Source organism: Malassezia vespertilionis, chromosome 5 (genome assembly GCF_029542925.1).
Source record: "Malassezia vespertilionis chromosome 5, complete sequence".
Taxonomy (NCBI): Eukaryota; Fungi; Basidiomycota; class Malasseziomycetes; order Malasseziales; family Malasseziaceae; genus Malassezia; species Malassezia vespertilionis.
The window spans coordinates 516,669-540,286 of record NC_079251.1 but is presented as its reverse complement, the minus strand read 5'-3'; the positions used below and the strand labels follow the sequence as shown (position 1 = coordinate 540,286).

The 23,618-nt window shown below is 58.1% G+C and overlaps 15 protein-coding genes across 15 annotated transcripts; 7 read left to right on the top strand and 8 right to left on the bottom strand.

Annotated features, from left to right (window-relative positions):
* Nucleotides 1-55: 55 nt before the first annotated feature.
* Nucleotides 56-1,049, top strand: SOH1 (suppressor of hpr1; the record flags this gene model as incomplete). The annotated part of the gene is made up of 2 exons (XM_056207539.1): nucleotides 56-392; nucleotides 427-1,049. 2 exons carry the CDS (start codon nucleotides 56-58, stop codon nucleotides 1,047-1,049), a joined length of 960 nt encoding a protein of 319 aa, XP_056063514.1.
* A 61-nt stretch (nucleotides 1,050-1,110) lies between these two features.
* On the top strand, nucleotides 1,111-2,361 carry MVES1_002715 (uncharacterized protein; the record flags this gene model as incomplete). The annotated part of the gene is made up of 1 exon (XM_056207538.1): nucleotides 1,111-2,361. The coding sequence occupies one exon, from the start codon at nucleotides 1,111-1,113 to the stop codon at nucleotides 2,359-2,361; it is 1,251 nt and encodes a 416-aa protein (XP_056063513.1).
* Nucleotides 2,362-2,666: 305 nt separating this feature from the next.
* On the top strand, nucleotides 2,667-3,467 carry RPL2 (60S ribosomal protein L2; the record flags this gene model as incomplete). The annotated part of the gene is made up of 2 exons (XM_056207537.1): nucleotides 2,667-2,676; nucleotides 2,713-3,467. 2 exons carry the CDS (start codon nucleotides 2,667-2,669, stop codon nucleotides 3,465-3,467), a joined length of 765 nt encoding a protein of 254 aa, XP_056063512.1.
* A 172-nt stretch (nucleotides 3,468-3,639) lies between these two features.
* On the bottom strand, nucleotides 3,640-4,896 carry MVES1_002713 (uncharacterized protein; the record flags this gene model as incomplete). The annotated part of the gene is made up of 1 exon (XM_056207536.1): nucleotides 3,640-4,896. The coding sequence occupies one exon, from the start codon at nucleotides 4,894-4,896 to the stop codon at nucleotides 3,640-3,642; it is 1,257 nt and encodes a 418-aa protein (XP_056063511.1).
* Nucleotides 4,897-5,148: 252 nt separating this feature from the next.
* On the top strand, nucleotides 5,149-7,965 carry SEC21 (coatomer subunit gamma; the record flags this gene model as incomplete). The annotated part of the gene is made up of 1 exon (XM_056207535.1): nucleotides 5,149-7,965. The coding sequence occupies one exon, from the start codon at nucleotides 5,149-5,151 to the stop codon at nucleotides 7,963-7,965; it is 2,817 nt and encodes a 938-aa protein (XP_056063510.1).
* A 329-nt stretch (nucleotides 7,966-8,294) lies between these two features.
* Nucleotides 8,295-8,766, bottom strand: RPS28B (40S ribosomal protein S28-B; the record flags this gene model as incomplete). Its single annotated transcript, XM_056207534.1, has 3 exons — nucleotides 8,295-8,307; nucleotides 8,342-8,499; nucleotides 8,728-8,766. 3 exons carry the CDS (start codon nucleotides 8,764-8,766, stop codon nucleotides 8,295-8,297), a joined length of 210 nt encoding a protein of 69 aa, XP_056063509.1.
* Nucleotides 8,767-8,938: 172 nt separating this feature from the next.
* Nucleotides 8,939-10,285, top strand: MVES1_002710 (uncharacterized protein; the record flags this gene model as incomplete). The annotated part of the gene is made up of 1 exon (XM_056207533.1): nucleotides 8,939-10,285. The coding sequence occupies one exon, from the start codon at nucleotides 8,939-8,941 to the stop codon at nucleotides 10,283-10,285; it is 1,347 nt and encodes a 448-aa protein (XP_056063508.1).
* Nucleotides 10,286-10,675: 390 nt separating this feature from the next.
* Nucleotides 10,676-14,845, top strand: INO80 (Putative DNA helicase ino80; the record flags this gene model as incomplete). Its single annotated transcript, XM_056207532.1, has 1 exon — nucleotides 10,676-14,845. The coding sequence occupies one exon, from the start codon at nucleotides 10,676-10,678 to the stop codon at nucleotides 14,843-14,845; it is 4,170 nt and encodes a 1,389-aa protein (XP_056063507.1).
* Nucleotides 14,846-14,882: 37 nt separating this feature from the next.
* Nucleotides 14,883-15,246, bottom strand: MVES1_002708 (uncharacterized protein; the record flags this gene model as incomplete). The annotated part of the gene is made up of 4 exons (XM_056207531.1): nucleotides 14,883-15,078; nucleotides 15,105-15,150; nucleotides 15,176-15,215; nucleotides 15,244-15,246. 4 exons carry the CDS (start codon nucleotides 15,244-15,246, stop codon nucleotides 14,883-14,885), a joined length of 285 nt encoding a protein of 94 aa, XP_056063506.1.
* A 144-nt stretch (nucleotides 15,247-15,390) lies between these two features.
* On the bottom strand, nucleotides 15,391-16,176 carry MVES1_002707 (uncharacterized protein; the record flags this gene model as incomplete). The annotated part of the gene is made up of 1 exon (XM_056207530.1): nucleotides 15,391-16,176. The coding sequence occupies one exon, from the start codon at nucleotides 16,174-16,176 to the stop codon at nucleotides 15,391-15,393; it is 786 nt and encodes a 261-aa protein (XP_056063505.1).
* Nucleotides 16,177-16,243: 67 nt separating this feature from the next.
* URA7 (CTP synthase (glutamine hydrolyzing)) lies at nucleotides 16,244-18,043 on the bottom strand (the record flags this gene model as incomplete). Its single annotated transcript, XM_056207529.1, has 1 exon — nucleotides 16,244-18,043. One exon carries the CDS (start codon nucleotides 18,041-18,043, stop codon nucleotides 16,244-16,246), a length of 1,800 nt encoding a protein of 599 aa, XP_056063504.1.
* Nucleotides 18,044-18,084: 41 nt separating this feature from the next.
* MVES1_002705 (uncharacterized protein) lies at nucleotides 18,085-19,173 on the bottom strand (the record flags this gene model as incomplete). The annotated part of the gene is made up of 1 exon (XM_056207528.1): nucleotides 18,085-19,173. One exon carries the CDS (start codon nucleotides 19,171-19,173, stop codon nucleotides 18,085-18,087), a length of 1,089 nt encoding a protein of 362 aa, XP_056063503.1.
* Nucleotides 19,174-19,278: 105 nt separating this feature from the next.
* Nucleotides 19,279-20,120, top strand: MVES1_002704 (uncharacterized protein; the record flags this gene model as incomplete). Its single annotated transcript, XM_056207527.1, has 2 exons — nucleotides 19,279-19,536; nucleotides 19,563-20,120. The coding sequence occupies 2 exons, from the start codon at nucleotides 19,279-19,281 to the stop codon at nucleotides 20,118-20,120; spliced, it is 816 nt and encodes a 271-aa protein (XP_056063502.1).
* Nucleotides 20,121-20,210: 90 nt separating this feature from the next.
* MVES1_002703 (uncharacterized protein) lies at nucleotides 20,211-22,772 on the bottom strand (the record flags this gene model as incomplete). Its single annotated transcript, XM_056207526.1, has 1 exon — nucleotides 20,211-22,772. One exon carries the CDS (start codon nucleotides 22,770-22,772, stop codon nucleotides 20,211-20,213), a length of 2,562 nt encoding a protein of 853 aa, XP_056063501.1.
* A 92-nt stretch (nucleotides 22,773-22,864) lies between these two features.
* MVES1_002702 (uncharacterized protein) lies at nucleotides 22,865-23,587 on the bottom strand (the record flags this gene model as incomplete). Its single annotated transcript, XM_056207525.1, has 1 exon — nucleotides 22,865-23,587. One exon carries the CDS (start codon nucleotides 23,585-23,587, stop codon nucleotides 22,865-22,867), a length of 723 nt encoding a protein of 240 aa, XP_056063500.1.
* Nucleotides 23,588-23,618: the final 31 nt, after the last annotated feature.

Below are 23,618 nucleotides of genomic sequence, written 5' to 3'. Positions count from 1 at the left end.
TCTGGGCACGAGAAAGCCACGCGCCGCGACAAAACCACGCGGCACTCCTCCATTGATGCCCACCGACCCAGCGGTCGAGGAGACAAACACTGCCCGCGAAGCGAATCAACAGCGCTTTTCACGGGATCTTGAGTTCCTCTCCGCACTGTGCAATCCATTCTACCTGCACCAGCTCTCGCAGCAGGGCTTTTTGGACGATCCCGCTTTTTTGGCGTACCTGCGCTACTTAAACTATTTTCGCGCGCCTGCGTACGTCCGGTATCTCGTATACCCACAAGCACTGCACTTTCTTGCACTGCTGCAACATGCAGAGTTTCGATTCGCTGTTGCGGATACAGCTTGGCCGCACGATACGGCCGCCAAGCAGATTGCGCACTGGGCCACATGGCGCCGTGAGGGCGATACAGACGACACCACTGCGCCTAGCGTCGCCGCCGCCGCCGCCGCCGAAGACTAAGACGGAGGCGCCTCGTGACGAAGGAATCAGGGCGCCGCTCATCCGGCTTGTCGATCCTTCGTCGGGCAAGGTAACGGGGCCATTCAAGCCGCGCGATATTGTACAAAAGCTCGATCGCAAAACCTATTCGCTCGTACAGGTCGCGCAGGGTGCGGGCGGCACTGAGAAAAAGGCAGAGTGGGCACTGGAGGAGCTTCCGATATGCAAGCTCGTATCCAAGCGCGAAGAGTACCAAAAGCAGCGTGAGCAAAAGCGGCGTGCGACGACGAGTGGCGCACCTGCAACGTCCAAAGATATGCAACTGACATGGAACGTATCCACCAACGACCTTGCACATAAGGTAGCACGCGCGCAAAAAGAGCTGCGCAAGTGTCACAAGGTACGCGTTGTGATCCTGTCGAAAAAGGGCACGAAGCGTGTGTTGCCGGGCAGTGCGGAGGAGGACGTGCGAATTCGCTTAGTCGACTCGATAAAGCATGCTCTAACTATGTCTACCGAAGATCCTAACGCAGTCGTCGCGCGCGTCGTGCAGGAGCCCATCTGGAAGAACCAGCGGTCCATGCTGGAAATGCACATAGAGCCGGTAGGATAACCTCCACACTTTTTTTTTTTTGGCTGTGCGCGTTGCCCCACACTGTTGCGGTCGTGCAGCGATGGATCCTGACGCGGCACGCACACTGTTTACGCAGCGCGCATTCTTGATTTTGCAGGGCCTTTTACGAGGCTCGCACATTACACTGGATTTACATGCTGCCATCACCGATAGCAATTTTGAAGGGTTTAAATTTGTACCTACAGGCGTGCATTGTTTTACATGGCAATCCGCAGGCGCTTCCGACGAAGCCATGGCCAGCACGGGCCTGCGCAACTGCACGTTCTTCTACACAAAGGGCCACCAGGTTGTGCTTCGTCAGTATGATCCGTCGCAGGACGCGTTTCAGCACGAGGCAGACCTGGGTGGCGAACTGCTCGTCTCGGAAGACCATATGAGGACATTAGATCCACACCTTGCGCCGTACACGGGCATCGGTGTAGATACGTGGACCAGTATTACACGGTATCTCGCGACGCATGCCAGCGTGCTTGCACGCGTATTCGCTGTCAATTTAGCGAGCGCGGATCCATGCTGCGACTCCTTCACTCCAGTCGCGTCGCAAGGGCCAGGATCGGACGTGTTTTTGGAGCCACCTACAGAGATGCCCGCATTGCACTTTACTGCCTTTACGCTGCAACACAGCTGGCCACCCGAGGCACAGGGCGAGGAACGAACGAAATGGAGCGTCGACAAGTCGTGGCTCCTGGAGGATGTGCTTGAGCGCGCTGCTGTTTGCCTGGACAACGAGCCGCTTTATACGGCGCTGCTCTGCGAAGTGGAGCTGAGTTTTGTGCTGTTCTTACAGGCAAACAATGCCGAAGCGCTCGCGTACTGGGTAGAGCTGCTTACGCTTTTCTCTCGCGCATCTTCGCGGCTCGGCGCGCCAGGCCGGTACGAACTGCATCCCTGCGAATGGGACGATACTATGCGTACAAGTACACCGCTGCGTGTGCCGCAGCTCGACGCACACATCGCGTACATCCGCACACTCGCGGCGCAGTTTGCCGCGATGCCGCCGACCATCTGGACGGAAGAGCTTTCTACGGCTGAGGCACGCGTCCTCAAGGACCTTGCACAGCTCCGCGCCAATATCGCGCGCGCATTGGGAACGTGGGCAGCGTTGCAGCACGAGCCAAACCTGCCGACACCGCCGTACGAGCAGCTTTTAGCGCAATGGCGTGCTATGGCAAATACATGTGTTACCAGGTTTGGGTGGACGCTGGATACTGTGCTGGACGAAGAGGTCGAGGCTGACGAACTTGAAGAGGAAGATGACGCACCGGTCGTCGTGGAACTGCAAACTATGTAGAAGGCTGTGTGTCAGTCATGTACGCATGTTGCGGCACGTCCTATCAGCATTGCAGAACATTGGTCCACAGCAACAGTCGGACATTGGTAATGGTAATGTGTTGTGCTATCATCCTCTAGGCCGTGCCGAGCTTCTCGTACGTACTTGCTGCAGCACAAGCGGAGAGGTGGAGGCGACGAGGCGCGTAGTCGGCCGATCTAGAACTACATAAATCACGTGATCATTATGCGCAACAAGCCCAGTTTCGCGGTGTACGAAAGAAGCGGCCGCGTGGTTTGCTCTCCACCACTCTACATCGACGTACCATGGGACGAGGTAGGTAGCGTGAGCGCGAAGCATCTAACATTGCAGTGATCCGTGCTCAACGTAAGAGCGGTGGTATTTTCACCGCGCACACGCGCCTGAACAAGGCGCCGGCAAAGCTGCGCCCGTACGACTTTGCCGAGCGCAACGGTTACATCCGTGGCCTTGTCAAGGAGATCATCCACGACGCTGGCCGTGGTGCACCTCTTGCACACGTCACCTTCCGTGACCCCTACAGGTACAAGATGGTTACAGAGACCTTTATTGCCGCCGAGGGTATGCACACCGGCCAGTTTGTCTACTGCGGTAAGAAGGCTACCCTGAGTGTCGGCAACGTGCTCCCGCTCAGCTCGCTCCCTGAGGGTACTATTGTCTGCAACGTCGAGGAGAAGTCTGGTGACCGTGGTGCGCTTGCGCGTACCTCGGGCAACTATGCTACGATCATCGGCCAGGACCCCGAACACAACACTTGCCGCATCCGTCTTCCTTCCGGTGCAAAGAAGACCGTGCCTGACTCGTCTCGCGCCACGGTCGGCGTGGTTGCTGGTGGTGGCCGTATTGACAAGCCCCTCTTGAAGGCTGGCCGTGCCTTCCACAAGTACAAGGTCAAGCGCAACAGCTGGCCCCGCACTCGTGGTGTGGCTATGAACCCCGTCGATCACCCGCACGGTGGTGGTAACCATCAGCACATTGGTCACTCTTCTACCGTGAAGCGTGACTCCGTCCCCGGTCAGAAGGCCGGTCTTATTGCTGCGCGCCGCACTGGTCTCCACCGCGGTACGATCAAGTCGCGCGACGCTTGAGCATATCTTGCGTGGCGTTATATAGTCTTTGTCACACAGGACCAAAATCTATGCCATGTGCACTGTTACCGATTGCTTGCCTACCTGTCTGCTAGCCATCGTGCGTACTTCGCTTTTATCCTATGCATTGCGCTATTTATTTTGTCGATTCCATCCCGTTTTCCTACAGTCTTCACTCGAGCGGTGGCGCGGGGTTCATATTCGCACCCAATAACGCAGAGAGTCCTTCTGGCCGGGCATTGACGAGTCGTCGCAGCCATTCATTCTCTGTCCGTAGCCGCTCGTTTTCCTGGCGGAGCTCGGCAACTTGACCTTCCAATTCGCGCGCCGATATCTCCAGTGCGGCCTCGCGCTGCTTCTTCTTCACGCGGAACCGTGCGCTTGCAAGTGTGTTTCGCCGCCGCTTATCCTCCTCGATTGCTTGCCGGTTCACTTCCGCATCGGCTTCGATGTTGCCCGTATCCACCAGTCTGATGCGATCCTGTGCGCCTCCCTCGGCATCTTTCAGCATCTCGTAGTCCGCATTCGCAGCCTGCTCTTCCTTGTCGCGCATCGCTAACGAAGAGCGCCGCTTCTTCACTGCTTTCGGCGAGACTGCATTGCCCCACGGCACGCGAGCTTCTTCGGCATTCTTGGTCGGCGTGTTGAGCTTGGGTCGCTGCGCGGGTAGCATTTCCGGTACATCGCGCACAGTGGGCTGTGCCTGTCCCCATGCAGCGCCTATCCCCACATCCACAGGTCCGCCCGGGGCCGGCACCGGCACCGGCGCCGGTGCCCCATTCTGCAGCTGCGGAATGTTTCCGAGCATCGATGGGTTGCGCGATAAAAGATACTGCAGAGCAAGCGTCGACGTCAGGTCCCAAGGTCCGCCATTCGGGGGCGTCGGGACCTGCTGGCTGGTGGATGCAAATGACTGCAGCGGCGCTGGTATCGGCCGTGCTTCCCTGTTAGATGCATGGAGCGGAGCGTGTGCTGCTGGCGTTTCAAGCCGTTCATGGAATGCAGGCTGCGGCAATGCATTCCCCGGTCCTGATGGATTCATCGCGTCCAATTCCCGATCGCGGTTCTTGTCCCGCGCAGCGTTGGAGTATGCACTGGACGCGGCAAAGTACCGCTGCATCCGTTCTTCGTGCTCGTCCCGCAGCGCCGCTTCGTTCGGCTTATCAAGATCCTCCTTTTTCTCTTCATCCCCGATCAGTGCGTGCCCCATCGGCCCGTCAAAGCTAAAGCTCGCATTCGTCCATAGCGACAGCTGGTTTGTAAAATTTGATACTGTATCCTCCCGCGTCTCCGAGGTTGCGGGCGGCATCATGTTTAGACCGGCAAGCAGTTCGTTGGATTCGGTGGTCTCAATCGGGCCCGTATCCGAGACATCGTCGAGCTGGTTCAGGCCCAGGATGAACGAGATGGAGTCCTGTGTCCTGCTCATGGTTGGCGAGTCACACTCCGCAATGCTAGTCTCGTGAACGATCGCACGAGCGACGGCGCCGGCCGAAGTGGCGGCGTGACACCGCGGCAAGGGATTGGCTCCAGCGTGCGCATGGAACATGCAGGCGGGCCTTCTGGGCATACGTGGAGGCCACATATATCGAGCCCTACCAGCGCCGCATCAACAAACGAGCTGGCATCGTATCGTTCTTGTCCAACCAGCACGGGACACGAACGACGTGCGGATACAAGCATGTCGTTCAAGAAGGATGAAGAGTCTGGCGTGACGGCAATCCGCCAGGACAAGACTGTGGTCATCCAGGAAGCGCGTGCCTTCCACGACAGCAACATCAGCCCTCGGAAATGCAGGGTGTTGATCACCAAAATTCTCTACTTGCTATACATGGGCGAGAAGCTCAGCCGGCAGGAGGCCACCTCGCTCTTTTTTGGCGCCACGAAACTGTTCCAGAACAAGGATGCGGCGATGCGCCAGATCGTGTACCTGGTAATCAAGGAGCTCAGCCCCTACGCCGACGATGTGATTATGGTCACGGCTTCCATCATGAAGGATATGCAGCCGAATACCGAGGTCATTTACCGTCCCAATGCCATTCGTGCGCTCACGCGCATCGTCGATCCCAGCATGGTACAGGGTCTGGAGCGCTACCTCAAGTCCGCGATTGTGGACCGCAATCCTTCCGTCGCATGCGCCGCCATTGTGTCTTCTTACCACTTGTACATCTGCGCGCGCGAAGTGGTGCGGCGGTGGGGCAATGAGGTTACAGAGGCGATTCATATGCGCCCCGCCGCCAGCAGCGCGGCGAGCAGCTTTGGGCTCAACTTGCCCGGGCCCCTCCTCAGCCTGCGTTTCGGCGGCGACAATGCGCCGAGCGACGTAGACCAGACTACACTCCCGAGCATGAGCTACATTGTGCAGTACCACGCACTCGGCCTGCTCTACCTTTCACGCCAGAACGACCGCATGGCAGTCACCAAGCTGGTCCAGCAGCTCGGTGGCTCGAAGGGCTCGTCGCAGAGCATCGCGCTGCGCAATCCATTCGCCCTTTGCATGCTTGTCCGCTATGCAGCCAAAATTGCCGAGGAGGATGCCAACATGCGCCCCCTCATGGTCGAGCTCCTCGAAGGCTGGCTGCGCCATAAGAGCGACATGGTCAACTACGAGGCTGCGCGCGCGCTGTGCGCTATGAACATTTCTACCGAGCAGCAAGCACGCGCTATTACCGTGCTGCAAATGTTCCTCTCCTCGCCGCGCTCCACGCTCAAGTTTGCCGCCGTGCGCACGCTTGCCGAGCTTGCACAGACGCGCCCTGCATCGGTCCAAGCGTGCAACGTCGACATGGAAAATTTGATTACCGACGCCAACCGCGGCGTGGCGACGTATGCCATTGCTACCTTGCTGAAAACCGGCAACGAGTCGAGCGTGGATCGGCTCATTAAGCAGATCAGCGGGTTCATGTCCGAAATCAGCGACGAGTTCAAGGTCATCGTCGTGGATGCCATTCGCAGCTTGTCGTTCAAGTTCCCTTCGAAGCAGTCTGCCATGCTCTCGTTCCTCTCTGGTGTTTTGCGCGACGAGGGCGGCTACGAATTCAAGCGCGCCGTTGTCGAGGCCATCTTTTCCATGGCCAAGTTTGTGAAAGGCAGCAAAGAGGTCGCGCTCGGCCACCTGTGCGAGTTTATCGAAGACTGCGAGTTTACCAGGCTCAACGTCCGCATTCTGCATCTCCTTGGTCTCGAAGGGCCCAAAATGCCCGAGCCGCACAAGTACATCCGCTTTATTTACAACCGCGTCATTCTCGAGAATGCCATTGTGCGCGCGGCTGCCGTCAGTAGCCTGTCCAAGTTTGGCTCGCAGAATGCACAGCTCACCGAAAGGATCCGCGTGCTGCTCCAGCGGTGCTTGGAGGACGTCGACGACGAGGTGCGCGATCGCGCTGTGCTCTCGCTCCGCCTGCTCGACCCCACAATCCTCCACGCCACGCTCGTGGAGGATGCGAGCGTGCCCGACTTGGCCGTGCTCGAGCAGAACCTTGCCTTGTACACTCAAAGCGATACTACACAGCCGTTTGATTATGCAAGCGTGCCGCGGATAAGCCCTGCCGATGCTGCAAGACAGGCGGCGGAGGCAGGCAAGCGCGATTCCTTCGCGGTCACTGGCATGGCGAGCAATGCACTCGCCGAAACGGATGCCATTCCGCCCACACCGTCCGAGCACCCAGCACTCGACTTATACGCAAGCTACGCTACGCAACTGGCGGGCATTACCGAGTTTGCGTCGTATGGTACGCTGCTTGCCAGTGCACCGATCCTAGCGCCCGCGCCGCTGACCGAGAGCGAAACAGAGTACGTGGTGACCGCTGTGAAGCACGTCTTTTCCGAGCACATTGTGCTCCAATACAATATCACCAACACTTTGCCAGAGATTGTTTTGGAGGATGTGGTGGTGGTGCTTGGCGGCACCATGGAAGCTGGCCTGGAAGAAGAGTTTATCTTGCCGATTACCAGCCTCAGCGCGGCGTCGCCAAGTGGCGCTGTGTATGTGTCGCTGAAACGCGACGCTCTTTTGCCATTCCCACTCGCCACGCTCAAAAATACGTTGCAGTTCGTTTCCAAGGAAGTGGATCCCACCAGCGGCGAGCCGGAAGAGGAGGGCTACCAGGACGAATACCAAACGGAGGAGCTCGATTTGAGCACTGCGGACTACATGCGGCCCACCGAGGTCGATTTCCAGGCTGTATGGGACGAGTATGCACCGGCTGCCAGTGCAAGCGAGACGTTTGCATTGACGGCCCTCGAGAGCCTCGATGCGTCGTGCTCGACACTGGTAGAGCTGCTTGGAATGCAGGCTTTGGGCGGCACCGAAACGCCGTCGAACCCAAGCGTGCATACGATGATGCTTGCTGGACGTCTTGCGCGTGTGACTGGCTTGGAAACGGTCGTTGCGCGTGTGCGGATGATGTACGAGCCGTCAGACGGCGTCACGATGCAGCTTTCGGTGCGTGCGCCTAGCGAGGAGTCGTGTCTGTTTGTCCTTTCTGCCATCGCATAGTGTAGCGTAGGAACTACGGGTACGGAAAGAGCTCTAGACGGTGTGCAGGTGCAGGCAACGCTGGCCGTGCGCGCACACTCTTCCTCCAAGCGGCGATGCGCTGAGCGTTGAGTAAAGACTATGCAACAAGCACGCACGCTGCTATAACACGCACTGGCCTGCAGCATATATAGGGCAAACAAAAGACGCTATCGAGGAGGCATGGTCTCAAACGAGTATATTTTTACGTTCTGCAGCGACTAGCGTCACATGCAAAGCCGTTAGGACTACCGCGCATAATTACGGTATCGTAAAAGCAAGAGATAAAGGATGCCGAATACGTAGGGCAATCAGCGGAGGCGGCTAGCAGTTAGTTTATCAAGCCATGTGTACGTACCGCGCCTCACGCTCAGACTCGAGCAATGCAAGGATATCGTTCTCACGAACAGGGCCCTTGACGTTACGGATGATGCTGCGCGAGCTGTCGTCCATAAACTCGACACGGCACTGGATAACACCACCACGCGAGCCGGTGCGGCCGAGGACCTTGGTCACCTAAGTGTGTCAGTAATGTCTTTAATGATAGAGAACGGTCGTGCATGTGCGTGGATTGGTCGGTGGATGGCACGGTATAGCTTCGGCAACGTACACGCGGCAACACAGTCGCCAGCGCCCGCAGCGCGCACTCTTCTACCCGTCAGAAAGCAGCGCCGCGTGCCGCCTCTATACCGTCTTCACACACGTTCCTCTGCAGCGCATACACGCCTCTCATCTGATACGCACGCGCGCAAGCTTGACAGGGACCTTTGCACTGCTGTCCATATTGTATTGTCAGATGGGAGGAGCGGCGGCAAGCGCATCGCCCATTTTTCCACGAATTCCCACACCCGCCTACCAGGACGGAAATCATGGTGCGGACAATGCAGTTTTGAAATATCACGTGATCGCCTCGTGGCACAGTAGTGGAGGCCGCGGTCGCCGCAGGGTGTCGAGCATGGCCGGTGCGGATACAGTCGCGCCGCAGCATGCGCAGGCCGTGCGTTTTCTAACGACGCTGCGGTCGGATGATCCTGGAAACGATCCGACGGTCATCACGGACCAGCAGCGCGGGTTTTTAAAATCCAAAGGCATGAGTGACGACGCGATTGAGCATGCGCGGCAGGACGCTCAGCGCCCAGAGAATTTGTCGCTCATTGATGCGTACGTGGCTACACACAGCGATGCACAGAATAGCGATGCGTCTTTGTTTGAACGCGCCGCCGAGGCTTTTGACCATCCGTGTGCGCCTGCTGTGCCTGCACCGTCCTATCCGCGCTCGCCACTCGCACTGTACTCATCGCCGCACGCGTCCACGCGCGATGCGAACGAAGTGTTCTCTGCGTACGCAATGTCGATGATGCGCCCGCGGTATGAAGCGCTTGTCCAGTTTTTCCGCTTCATGCATACGGTATCCATGATCGGGGGTGTGTGCGCTGCAGCGCTTGTATTGCTCTATCGCCGCTACATACTACCGAAGCTGACCGCGATGATGAATGCACGTGCGGAGCTGGTACGTACACAGCGTGGGAAGTTTGGCAAGCTTGCGGATGCGACGCAGCAGCTGCGTACCGAGCGTGTGGCGCAGCTGCTCCCGTCAGATTATGCGCCTCAATGGATCGCTGCGCCCACGGAGAAGGATGGCGCAGGAACAGAGAACGGCGAAGAGGGCACAGAAAATGGCGAAGGAGCGGAAGATGGCGAAGAGGGTGCAGCGCAGGCAGAGGGTGCAGCGCAGGCAGCGACTGCGCCCGCAGAGTCCGACCACGATTCTCCTCCCCCTACTCCAGCCAAAGTCCTCGCGCCCATCGATATCACCCAACCGCTGCGCTCCGCACTCAATACCCTACAACAGACCCTGCGTCGCGTCGCGCAATCGCAGAGCGGCGATCGACGCCATGCAAAAACAGCTACCGTCGACGACGAGCCCGACATTGACGACGATGGCCTGATCGATCTCTCTACGCCCGAATCGATTGCATCACAAGAATCCGATACATCGATTACCATTCCGCCTGTGGCACCGACGCGGGGTATGCGCTCCATGAACGGCGCTATGGAGTCGCTACGGAACGATGTGCGTGCGCGCATGCTCGAAGAAGAAGAAGCGCTTTTCACCGTCGCCTCACGCTTCCCCATCTACGGCAGCGCTCCCCCCAAGCCAACTACCGGGCCTGCGGTGGAGATGCAGCAGATCAAGGCGGAGATACGAAGTTTGAAAGGGCTCATGCTATCGCGGCGCAACTTTCCTGGCTACCTGCGCGCCTCGCGCGTTACGCCCAATTTCCATAGCCCGTCTCCCTAGCCGCTTTTTTGCGCAAAATCGCTCCCATGTGACTTCCTGCCCGTTTCCGGCCCACTCGGTGCGTCGGAGCGCTGCGCCGCCGAGCCGTTTCACCTGACTAAACCGATTTAACAATGTATCGATTTCAACCTGGTAGGGCATCCGATTACGTGCCCGGCATGCGCGAGGCCGTGTTCGCGCGCAAAGCCGCTGTGCGCTGGATGGTTGGCGCGGCGCGAAAGGAAGGGTGCAGAGGAAAATGCAGTAGGCTGCCCGCGCGGAAAGGCACATGAGCAAAGGGGCGCAGTACGTAGGTAGACTTGATTGCAATTCTAAAGCACTCCACCCACCCCTTCTATACCATCCCGTGTCTATCTACTGTCGCATTGTAGAGAAACCGGTGTCTACAACATGGAGGACCCTGTGCACGAGGTGTCTATGCAGGAGGCCCACCCCCAGCCCTATACCAACGGCAGTACGGGCGTGTCGGATCCACCCCCCGATGCGGAAGACTGGTCGGGCGAGTCGTCTGCGTGGATGGACCCGCGCGGCCAGCCAGCCATGTCCTTATCCAACATTTTGAACCAACAGACGCTGCATAGCCCTGCAGCGCCCTCGTCTTCGCCGCCACGACACCAAGCGCGCCGCAGTCCCACGCCAGAGCTGGACCGTGACGAAATGCTCGCTGCACTTTTGCAGCGCAGCGCAGCGCAGAAACCGCAGAAACCCCGTGCAAATGCACTCGCCGCGCCGCGCAGCAGTCGCGCGCCACCGTTGAGCGATGGCGAGGAGTCGTGGGATAGCGACTTGTCTGCAGAGGAGAATGTGAATGTGTGGAAGACGAGTTTGGCTATGTATACAGAAGAGCGCGCTGTGCACCATGCCATGCTCGATGAGGCATGGCATGGAGTGCAGCAAGAGAAGCAGCGGCCCATCTCGCGCCGTCTTTGTGATGCGTACGTGGCAAAATACCTCAAGAAGCGCCCGAAACGGACCGAGCGTGCGCAGCGTGGCGAGGAAGACATTGATATGGAACTTCTCGACACCGTCACCGACTGCACGAACGATGATAGCGGCGATCTCGACTCGTTTGCGGATATGGACGACGCTCTGTATGCACACCACGAATCCAGCGTCGAGATCGATTCCGACGAAGAAGCGCTACCTCAGCCCGTCTTGATCGATCCTGACACGGGCGCACTGCATGGTGTTGTGCCCATCGGCCGCCGCCGCGCTGCAATGCTTTCCGAGGCTCACGAGCGAGTCTGGTCGGTGATTGCGAAGCGTGAAATTCCCAACGTATACCGCACCGTGGTTGCCAGCGCTACCAACAAGGCCATGTACTGGCGACGTCTTTCTAGTGTCGTGCAGCGCGAGGCGCGGCGCGGCGCGGCGCGGAACAACCGCTCGTCGAAAGACATGCAGCTGCGCGCGCGCAAAGTCATGCGCGAGCTGCTCCTCTACTGGAAGCGGAACGAGCGCGAGGAGCGCGATCTGCGTAAGAAAGCAGAGAAGGAGGCGCTTGAGAAATCCAAGAAGGAGGAAGAGATGCGCGAGGCCAAGCGGCAAGCGCGCAAGCTCAATTTCCTGATTACCCAGACAGAGCTGTACAGTCACTTTATTGGGAACAAGCTCAAGACCAGCGAGGCAGAAGAGGACGAGGAGACGTCCAGCGCCGCGCCGCCGTCTGCAGCGACTGTTGAGCCGGTGGCAGAAGTAGACGAGGCGCAGCTAAAGGAGATTGACTTTGACGACGAGGACGAGTCGAATATGCGCGCACACGCCGCGCGAAATGCAAACGAAGCTGTGCGTGCGGCCAAAGATAAGGCACATGCATTCGACACAGCGGTTGCCGACGAGCGCAAGCGCAACGAGGCGCAAAAGGACCCGACGTCGACGTTTGACGCCGACGACATGGACTTTGTCAACCCCTCGTCGATGGGCATCACCGAAGTCAAGCAGCCCAAGATGCTGACGTGCACATTGAAACCGTACCAGATCAAGGGCCTTAGCTGGCTTGCCAACCTGTACGAGCAAGGCATCAATGGCATCCTCGCCGACGAGATGGGCCTCGGGAAAACAGTACAGAGCATTGCATTGATGGCCTACCTCGCCGAAGTCCACGATATCTGGGGCCCATTTCTGGTGATTGCCCCTGCCTCGACGCTGCACAATTGGCAGCAAGAGATCTCTAAATTTGTTCCGGCGCTCAAGGCGCTGCCCTACTGGGGCAACGTCAAGGACCGCGCAGTTTTGCGCAAGTTTTGGAACCGCAAGCAGATCTCCTACGACCGCAACGCACCATTCCATGTGCTTGTCACGAGCTACCAGCTCGTGGTCTCTGACGAGAAATATTTCCAGCGAGTCAAGTGGCAGTACATGGTCCTCGACGAAGCGCAAGCGATCAAATCCTCTTCCAGCAACCGCTGGAAGACGCTTTTGGGTTTCCACTGTCGCAACCGCCTGCTTCTCACCGGCACGCCTGTGCAAAACTCGATGCAGGAGTTGTGGGCCTTGCTGCACTTTATCATGCCCAGCCTCTTTGACTCGCACGATGAATTCAGCGAGTGGTTCTCCAAGGATATCGAGAGCCATGCGGAAAACAAAGGCACGCTGAACGAGCACCAACTGCGCCGGCTGCACATGATCCTCAAGCCGTTTATGCTGCGCCGCATCAAGAAGAATGTGCAAAACGAGCTCGGGGACAAGATCGAAATTGATCTCTACTGCGACTTGAGCGCGCGCCAGAGACTCTTGCACCAAAACCTGCGCTCCCATGTGTCTGTCGCAGACTTGGTAGACAAGGCCAATACCAGCGACGAGTCTGGCCTCAAGAGCCTCATGAACCTCGTCATGCAATTCCGCAAGGTGTGCAACCATCCGGAGCTGTTTGAGCGGGCAGACGTGCAGGCGCCTTTTGCCTTTGGCTCGTTTGCCGAGTCGGTCGCCAATGTGCGCGACGGAGACATGCTGTGGTGCCCACACTCGCTCCGCTCTTTCTTAGACGTCGAGGTCCCCAAGCTCTTTGCCAAGGACGGCCTCTTTTCCGTGCCCACCGAGCACAATCGCACGGGCTTTGATACGCGCTACCTGCACTCGCTTATGAACATTTGGCGCGCGCCGCACATTACGGAATCCTACAAAGAGCACGACAGTGCATTTAGCTTCTTGCGCATGCTCGAACTGCACCCCAGCGACGCTCAGCGCGCATTCCACGGCAATCCTCTGGAGCGGATGGTCGCCATCGCTGCCGAGGATCACCGCAGGACGCACCAAGACGCACTCGTGTACGACGACGACTTTGCCGCCAGTGCCCTGCGCCCTTTGGGGACGGTGCGCCGCGCAGTTCCGTTTGCTACGCAGCGCCCTGCTCCCAGTCTTATCCCCCTCGGCTGCATCTCCGAGCACGCAACCCTGGAACGTGTGGGCCGCACAGCATTGCGCACGGCCATTCCTGCCGCCGTCGCACCGCAGATACGCTTGCACGCAAATCACCGACCGTTTGTGGAGCGCGTGGAGCGTACGATGCACGATGAAGCAGCCGTGCACGCATTCTATGGCCTGCCGCCCGCTGCGAGCGAAGATCCTGTCGAGGTAGACAGGATGCAACGGCGCATACAAGTGCCGCCGCACGGCCTTGTCTCGAGCTCGAGCACGATGCAGCTCTGGAAGAGCCCGATGCAGGTGCCGCAGATGAACAAGCTCATTGTTGACTCTGCCAAACTTGCGCGTCTCGACGTGCTTTTGCGCGAGCTCAAAGCACAAGGACACCGCGTCTTGATTTATTTCCAGATGACCAAGATGATTGACATCATGGAAGAGTACCTGATTCATCGTCAGTACAAGTACTTGCGTCTGGACGGTGCATCGAAGATTTCAGATCGGCGCGATATGGTGACGGATTGGCAGACGCGGCCCGAGCTCTTCGTCTTTCTCTTATCTACGCGCGCCGGCGGCCTCGGCATTAATCTGACCGCGGCGGATACCGTGATTTTCTACGACCACGACTGGAACCCCTCGAACGACTCCCAGGCAATGGACCGTGCACACCGTCTTGGACAGACCAAGCAGGTCACAGTGTACCGCTTGATTACCAAAGGTACGATTGACGAGCGCATCGTCAAGTTGGCGCGGAACAAGAAGGAGGTGCAGGACATTGTCGTCGGCAACAAGGCCTACAGCGAGTCGGGCATGGCCAAACCGCAGGAAATTGTATCGCTCTTGCTTGATGACGACGAGCTTGCGGGCGATATGCTGCGGCGCAAGCAGGCCGACGAGGCGCAGCTCGCACAGGACAAGGCCGAGAATGCACGCGCAATGCACGCACGACGACGCATGAACAAGGCGGCGGCGCAGTCCAATGCTCCGGACACGCCCGGCGTGCATTGGGCACTGGAGGAGGACGAGGACGACTTTTTCGGCGCCAAGCCTCCCAAAGTGGCCGAGGTGGCCGAGGTGCCAAGTGCCAAGTCCAAGAAGCGTACCAAGAAAGGAACCGAGGCGAATGGCGAAACGAAGCGTGCACGCATGGCAAAAGGCGAAGCAGAGGAGGTGGATGAGGCATCGCTAAAGGTATCTTGAATTTATTACATCCATAGTGCTATACAGCACCCTATCATTATTCTTTACGGAAGGGCGGCGGGCCGCACGGCTGGATCATGCGCTGCGATAAGCATGCTGCGGCACGTACCTCGGTAAGCTCGAATTTCGTGCGCGCCTTGGTATCTCCCTCAGCAATGGACATGTAGGAAAGGAGGGGCGCATTTCCAATCACAGCAGCGGTGGTGTCGCGGTGCTGGTAGGTGATCCATTCGCTGGTGTGAGTGTGCGGCAGACGTACTGCCTTGTAGTATCGGGGTGGATTGTGCCCGTGTACTTTGCATGCACTGGTGTTAGATTGGGAATACGCACAATGCTCCAGCTGCAGATTTCCCGAGTATTGGAGTCCGGACTGTGTGAGTGCGCCGCGCTGGACGTACCATGGCAAGGGATGCAAGGCAAGGTGCGAAAATGGATTTATGCGTGGTGATGGCTATGGGATCTATGCGTGGCGCGCTCCAGGCAGCGCCCACGATCGGCCACGTCCACTACACGCGAGCACGATGTGGCCCACGCACTACATGATTTCATAGCAAAAACGGCACGACAGCGCGCCTATTTGGGGGGTACCCCGGTGTATCGTGCGACGCGACGCCGAATTCGCGACGGTACCACGCATGTCCATGTACAGCGCGGGGAAGCATCGCGCCAATTTCGAGCACGACAAACAGAAATGGCGGCATCGCAAGCAGCTGTGCCACGCCGCAATTCCCGCCCGCAGCGCCGCACACTACGTACCCAATCCACTCCACCCACTCACATAGATAGTGTGGATAGCTTACCCAAAAAAATAAACCCCCGTACGGAATGCGGTACTGCGCCGTGCGCCTCGTTACATCTCGCGCCGCCAATGGGCTTGTCCGCAGCCGCATAAGGATCGTGTCATGCGCAATGTTTCCCCCCATGCCCGCTCCGAAAAGCGCGAACCCCATCGCGGCCAGCACGGCGCGTGCTAGTGTAAAGTGCTGGACATGCAGCGTACGCAGCCACGTCCCGATCAAGAACCCATTCGCGCTGTTAAACGCAATGGCGCTCAGCACTACCACAAGGTGCAGCGGCGACCGCGGCGGATTCAGCAGCGGCTGTATCAACGCACGGTTCATATAGTGCACGATAAACATGCCGAGCAACACTGCCGCATACGTACTTTGTACCGGCCACGAATACCATGCTACAGCGAGCGGTGCAACCGACTCCATCGCCATCCAAGCGGTGTTCCCATTTACATTCCACCTGCTCTGCACGCCAAACTTTCCGAACGGCGCATCGATCCAGAACGACACAGGGAGCAGGCATACCGCGGCTGCCTGCATGCATGCAAGCACCGCCGCGTACATCTATGATGGTACAAGGTACAAAGTGCTATCACGTGCATGCTCGCTAGGGTGCGGCCTGTGCCTCGCGCTCGGACTCGAGGATCATGCTTGCGTGTGGATGCGGCGGCTTGTACTCTTTGACTTGCTGCTCTACAACATCGTCGAGCATTCCCGCAGCAGCAGCGACAAGACCCAGGAACGGCGGCGAGGGATTGAGCGGGCGCGAAGTAAACTCGGGATGTGCCTGCATCGCAACAAAGTACGGGTGGCCTTTGAGCTCCGCGACCTGCATGCGCTCTCCCTTTTCGTTCTTGCCGATGAACTGTAGCGTTTCAGAAGAGCCCGGCACAGACGTGCTTTCAATCAGCGGGGCGGTCTCGGGGTTGACTTCATAGCGGTGGCGGTGGCGCTCCCAAATGACAGGCGCGTCGCCGTACAGCTTCCGAATCTTGCTCCAGGACGTGCTTGCACTATTAAAGATGGTCGGGCGCAAGCCGAGGCGCATCGTACCGCCGAGGTGCGTGCGGCTTATCTCCGGCATGTATACAACGACTGGCTCGGGGCACGGCTCGTCCAGCTCGGCAGAGTTGGCCTCACGCATGCCACAAACGTTGCGCGCATACTCAATCACAGCAACTTGCAAGCCAAGGCAGATGCCCAGAAAAGGAACGTTTTTCTCGCGCGCCCAGCGCACGGCAAGAATCATACCTTCCGTGCCGCGCTTGCCAAATCCACCCGGGATAATGATGCCTTTGGCAGAGCAAAGGTGCTGCCAAGCCTCGTGGTACTTGACGGGGTCCTCGGTCTCGGTCCGCGACTCCAAATCGCTGGATTCGACCCACTTGAGCACGAGTTTGTGGCGGCAGCGCAAGCTCGCGTGTTCGAGCGCCTTGACCACGGACATGTACGAGTCCTGCAAGGAAGTATACTTGCCGATGAGTACAATGTTGACCGTGTCAAACGTGCGCTCCTGTGACAGTGTCAGATCGCGCCACCTCTCGCGCAAGTGCAGGCCGCGGCTCTTGGATGCAGGGGAAACGAGCTTGTCCAGGTCCAGTTGCAAACGGCGCCTGAAAAAGCGCATCATCCCTTGCTGCTCCAATAGCAGAGGAACGTGGTAGGTAGAGTTCACATCGTGCACACCAAGCACTTGGTCCGGCCCGACGTGGCAGAACATGGATAGTTTGTGGATCACCGCGTGTTCCAAGGGCGTAGCGCACCTGGCCGCGATCATGTCTGGCGCGAGACCGAGGCCACGCAGGTCGCGGATCGCAGCCTGTGTCGGCTTTGTCTTTTGCTCGCCGCCGATCAAAGGCACAAGGCTCACGTGGATCAAGGCAAAATTCTCGTGGCCGACGCGAAACTGGAACTGACGGAGCGCCTCGACAAACGGCGCCGACTCAATGTCTCCGACGGTGCCACCCAGCTCGATAATACACACATCTGGTGTCTCACCCGTGTCATCCACGGGCTGCAATGCGACGCGTTCAATCCAGTCCTGGATCGCGTTAGTCAAGTGCGGCACAATCTGCACGGTCTTGCCCAGGTAGTCGCCACGGCGCTCCTTCTCGATCACTTCGCGGTATATTTTTCCCGTGGTAATATTGTTGTCGCGCGCAAGCGTCACGTCCAAATACCGTTCGTAGTTTCCCAAGTCCAGATCGACCTCGCCGCCGTCGTCAAGCACAAATACCTCGCCGTGCTCGGTCGGGGCCATGGTGCCCGCGTCAATGTTCATGTATGGGTCGATCTTGATCGACGTGACGCGCAGGCCAAGCGTCTTGAGCAGCAGACCTGTGGACGAGGCAATGACGCCTTTTCCGATACCGGAAATGACACCGCCAGAGACCACAATGTACTTCATGGTGGGCGACTACCAACAAAAAAAAAAGCTATGTCACGTGGCTACTGCTTCTTGAGCTTGACAAGCATGGCGTTGTGCTCCGAGACCGCTTCCTCGCGGTTCGCAAAGTAGAGCTGCATCGCAGCGCCGGGGCCAAAAATAGAGGCGATGCCAACCGTCTTGAGGATGCGACTGGTTTTGCAGCCGTGCAGGTTGGGGCGCTGCACGACGCCGGCAGGGACAGGGTCTGCAATGGTGTCGATCAGGACAATGAAGACGAGCGTGGCAAGGACGCCGACAGCATCCCACAAAATGAGCTGAATCGCATCATTTATGTACACGGGTTTGTGCTCGTACAAGTCGCGCAGCGTAGGGAGCAAGAGGTAGAGCGACGCCCAGTAGAGTGCAGTCGAGGCTAGCGCACCCTGGCGGTACATTGCCGCAAGGTCAGTCGACCGCAGCGTGGGTGTATCACGCGCAAAGAGGCCGTACACGACAAGCGCAGAGAGCGCAAGGGGGAAGAACTGGAAGGCAGAGTTGGCGTAAAAGTAGTAGGGATGGTCCACAGGGACAAAGACGCAGAGCAGTGTGGGCAGGCCCATCAGCAGCGGCATCAAATGCAGCAAAGGCAGAGCACTCGCGGAAAAGGGGCGCTGCGGGAAGACTTCCTTAGGGCGGAATGCACGCACCAACGCGTAGCCGGGAATGTAAAAAATGGGGAGCGCGGCACCGATGCAAATCAGCTGGCCCAAACTGAAGATGATCGTAATGGCAATGGCACTCATGAAAGCGTGGCGGTGCGGCTTGACGGCTTCCGTGGTAGCAAAGCCAGAGCACGGCGCAACCATGCTAAAGATGAGGAGGAATGCACCCTTGCCGAAGCGCGACTCGACCAAATCCACAAAGACACGCACAATGGACATGTACGCCTGCTCGATATCATGAGCATACGGCCAGTGCGCGGGAAGTATACGCTCGTGCGGCACGAAGCCAAAGTGACTGCGCAGCTTATCCACGCTAGCCGTAAAGTAGTCGGCAAACTGCGGCTTGTTCGGAGCATGAATGGCCATGTACGACACAAACAGCCCCGTCGCAATGGAGCCCAGTGCAACGAGCACGAGCAAAGTCTTCTGCGTACAGTGCGATGGCATGTTGTAGAGCAGGACACAAAACGCGGGGGCCGGCAAGCAGGCCCGAGCGTACATGCACGTGAGAGCCACATGCCACGTGGTGTGTGCGCGCCGTGCCGGTTCACAATGGCAACAGCCATTGATGCAGGGCTTGCGCCGTCCGTGCGCCAGCTCGCGGCAGAGTACGGCGCTGCAAAGAAGCAGATCGAAGCGGCGCTTGCATTTTTTCCCGACGCTGCTGCCGAATTGGAAGAGTTTGCATCGTCACATACAAAACAGCTCGACGCTGGATGCCGTGCATTGATTGACATGCTGCGCGAGGCCGAACAGCGCACGGAGCGGCTCATGGCAATCCAGGATTGCGTAGCGACGGGGCTTGGCACGGTGCGTACATTGTTGTGCTTATTTAGGCCGCTATTGTGGACGAATACAAGCAAGGGACGCAGCAAGCGCTCGACGCGTACATGGCCAAAACGGCGCGCCAGCGCTACGCAAAAGAGCCGCATTATACCGAGTTCCATTCGCGGGTGTGGGAAGTGCATGGCGAAGGCGCGATGCCGCCGCTTATTGATTTGATTCCTGCTGGTACGTTTTTTTCTGGCGCTCACGTAGAACCAGGCGATGCGTGCGACGGCGAAGCATCCGACGGCGAAGATATCGTGATGGGCGGCACGATGCAGCAGTTCCGGTGCCCACTGACAGCCTCGTTGCTCGTCGATGCCATGCAGAGGTACGTTGCTCATATGCTCACTGTAAGCACCGTATGCCCCCATGCATACTCGCGCGCCGCCGTGCTGGAATACCTCGGCACGAGTGCGAGCGCAAAATGCCCCGCAGCATCGTGTGCCGCTACGATTACAAAACGGACACTGCGCGATGCGCCAAGCCTGCAGCGAAGGGTGGATCGGCACGAACGCATCGTGGCACGGCGCGGTCCGCAAGATGCCGTAGCGGCGGTGTTAGAGTAGGAGAAATACCCAAGGTTGCATGAAAGCCATGCGTGCGTGTATATTGCAATACCGACATCTACGATAGTGGTGTCTTGTCAAGTAACGTGATCAGAGGTGTGAGTGCACGCCGGAAGAGGCACCCACTGGGGCCCAGTGCATGATCCGTGGGCTTCCTGCAAATGCGTGTTCGAAAACGTGTGAATCGCCGCTTTGATCGCGTCGGTCCTTGCCTTCGCGACGGAAGCGCACAAGACGCTCAATGATATCGACCAGTGGCCCCACAAGCACGTAGTCATAGGAAATCTGGGATACAGAGACGCTGGACTGGTCCGGCTGCAATGCATCTCGCTTGATCGCGGTCGGTACCCAGGATGGATCGACTGCCGCAAAAGTTCCAGCCTTTTTGTCGTCAGGCTTGTGGTACACCACGACGCCCATCTGCTCCATCCTCGCGAGTGCATTAACCAAGGTGGCGCTATTGATCGCCTCGTAGTAGCTCAGCTCGCCCTGCCAGAAGAGGGTATTCCCAATCTTTTGCATGCTGGTGACGAGATCTTTCTTCATGTACCAAGGCAACCGCTGCTCAGGAACACTGCCGGCGTCGTGCGCAGGGCGGACTTGGACCGACTGGGGCGCGAGGCCGAGAATAGAGACGGCAGCAAGCCAGTAGCTTTCCACGTAGGGCCAAATGAGGAACAAATAGATGTCAAAATTCTGGCGGCCGTTGCGCCGCTCTTCGTCGGCGAGGCCGAGCAGACCATTCCCAGCGCGCCAGTCGTGCACACTGAGTCCCTCCGCGTCTATATTGTCGCCCGCGGTGACCTGCAGAATATTATCGTCGATCAGTTGCTGTACGGTCTTCTCGATATTGCGGTCGAGCTGCATGGTGCCAAAGACAAACTCGTCGCGCAGGACCTTGGAGAGAAACTGGCAAGCGTTATACATGCTCTCAAAATCGATTCTTTGCATCTCTGTCGGGCCACCCTGCTTGACGTACATGTAGAGCGAGACACAAATGAGACTCTCGTGGACAAAGATGTGCATGATCTGGTTGCGGTAAAAGGACAGCTCAAACATCTTGACGGGCTGGAAGGTGACCTCGAGCAAACCCTTGTGCTCCTCAATCAAATCCTTCATGTGCGACAAGGTGCGGTCGACAATCTCGGCAATGCTGTTCAGGCCAAAATTGGCCACTTCGTAGCCGTTCTCTAAAATCCGTTCCCGCAAACGCGCCACGCCCTTGATCAGTGCCGCGCGCCCGATCCCGCGGCCGCGCATAGTCAGAATCACGGTGCCGACCAGCGCAGCAGGCATAATTACAGAGACGGAGTTGATGTCAGATAGGATCTGGTAGCCGAGTGACTTGAGGATCTGGTTGTCAGAGTCGTTGCTAGGCTCGTCGGTGCGGTAGGCTTCCTCGCGCTGCATGTATTCGCGCATGCTCCATGGCTCCTTAAAGCGCGCGTCGATGCGCCCCATCTTGAGCTGTAGAATGGCAGAGCCGCCGGCGACTAGGTCGTAAAGGGATTCCGATTTTTTAGGCTTGCCTAGCAGCTCGTCCACGTACGTCTCGGCCTCGATCACCGAATCGTACTGGAGACTCACTGGGCAGATAAGCAGATCCGAGGTACGGTTTTCGCGCAGTGCCTGCATCATGTACTTGAGGATGCCGTACTTGGGCGTCAACAATTTGCCCGTGCGCGAACGCGTGCCCTCGATAAAGAATTCGATATTTTGCCCGTCGGCAAAGAGCTGCATGATATATTCCTTCATTACAAGCGGGTAGAGCTGGTCGCCCTGAAACGAGCGCCGGATAAACACAGCGCCGCCCTGGCGGAGGATGGTGCCGGCCACAGGGAGATCCAGGTTCTCGCCCGCAAGAATGTTGGGAAGACAAATACCGATACGGTAGAGAATGAAGGAAAAGACAAGGTAGTCAATGTGCGATTTGTGGCATGGGACGAACACAATGCTCTGCTTCTTCTTGGCAGCTTCCAGCGCTATTTTGCGCAGAGCCATGACTTGGTCGTGCCTTACATGCGTGCCATAATTGTACATGCTCACCAAAATCTCGTTCACGGCCGCGCCAAAGAAACGCGAAAAGGGAGCAGAGTCCATGCGCGAGGAAGCATTCTCCACCATCTTTTTGGTCCTCTTGACAAGCTCGCGCACAAGGCGCATGTGCACGTCCGTATAAAACTGCTGCACCGCAGAAATCTCGGGCGTGTAGGCTTTGCCGAGAAGCTTGTTCAGAGTCTCTGGCTTTGCCAGCTTGGTCGTATCTACCGGCGGAACCTCGCCCGACGTGGGATCTTTTAAGTATGCGCGCAGGTAATCTGGCGAGAGCTTTCCGTCGTGGACGTGCACCAGCAGCGCGCTTGCACGCTGCTGCGCAAGAGAGGAAATCGCACGTTTCACCTGAGGACTCGTGGTCACAGCGTCGATTAGCTTTTGCGAAAAGCCGGGGTAGAGGATTGGCGCGCCAATGCGGTGCGTAAAGCCACGCCATTTTTCGCCGCGGTACCAAGCGACGAGACGCCGAAAGGTTTCCAGGCGCTTATACACGGACCACTTGTCCTCTTCGAGTGTATCCCAGTCTTCCGAGCCTCGCTTGACGCCGTAGAACTCGTCAAACTCAACACCCGCCAAAGGAACCGTCGCCGCGCCCATGGCGAATGCAAACTTGGCGAATAGGGCGCCCCGAGCAAGTGGAGCTTGGGCCAATTGCACGTGCGCAGTGCATATGGGATGCCAGCAAGGTGCTACGTCCGGGCTATGGCACTGGGGCTCGTACCCGGCCCCAGGCTATGATTGTGGGGCGATGTACGCAGCGCATGCGCATGATCGGGACTGCGTCTCGCAGTACTCTGCGCCTTGTGGCTAGATGCCCTGCGGCTCGCAGAGGCCAAAGGCGCGCCGCTTGCTTCCGGCGTGTGCATCGGCTTGTTTGGTAGCGCTGCACCGCTTGCCAGCCTGCGGTGGCCAAAACCGCGCTCGTTCGGATGGCCACGATCCGGCGCTGTGGGCGTATCCCACGTGCGAGAGATTGCGTACGGCCGCCGTTCCGGCACGGACATTCCAACCGCCGCAATAAGCAAATCTGCTTCTTGGCCGCGGCATGGCCGAACGGCGGCATAGGTATGGAGCAGCTGTGCGCTGGCGTGGGACGCAGCGCTGCTGTTTTGGGGGGCGTTTGGGGGTGCCGTGCCCGCGTCGTCTTCCCCCAGGTATGTAGACAAGAGCAGCGCTGGCGGTGCACATACGAGTCGTATATATACAAGCTTCGCTACACTAGGGTCCTGGAAGACCACGTACGCGGTCGTGTCGTTGTGCCATTTGACGCGAATGCTGCCTTCTTCGGCGCCAGCATCGCGCACCACTGCATACAAATCGTGTGTGCGCAGCAGTGGTGAGAAGCCAGAAAGCTCTAGTACACGTGTAGCTAGTGGGGATACGACCGGGAGCGATAGGACGAGCGAGCTCATACTAAACACAATCAAGTCGTGGCGATAACTG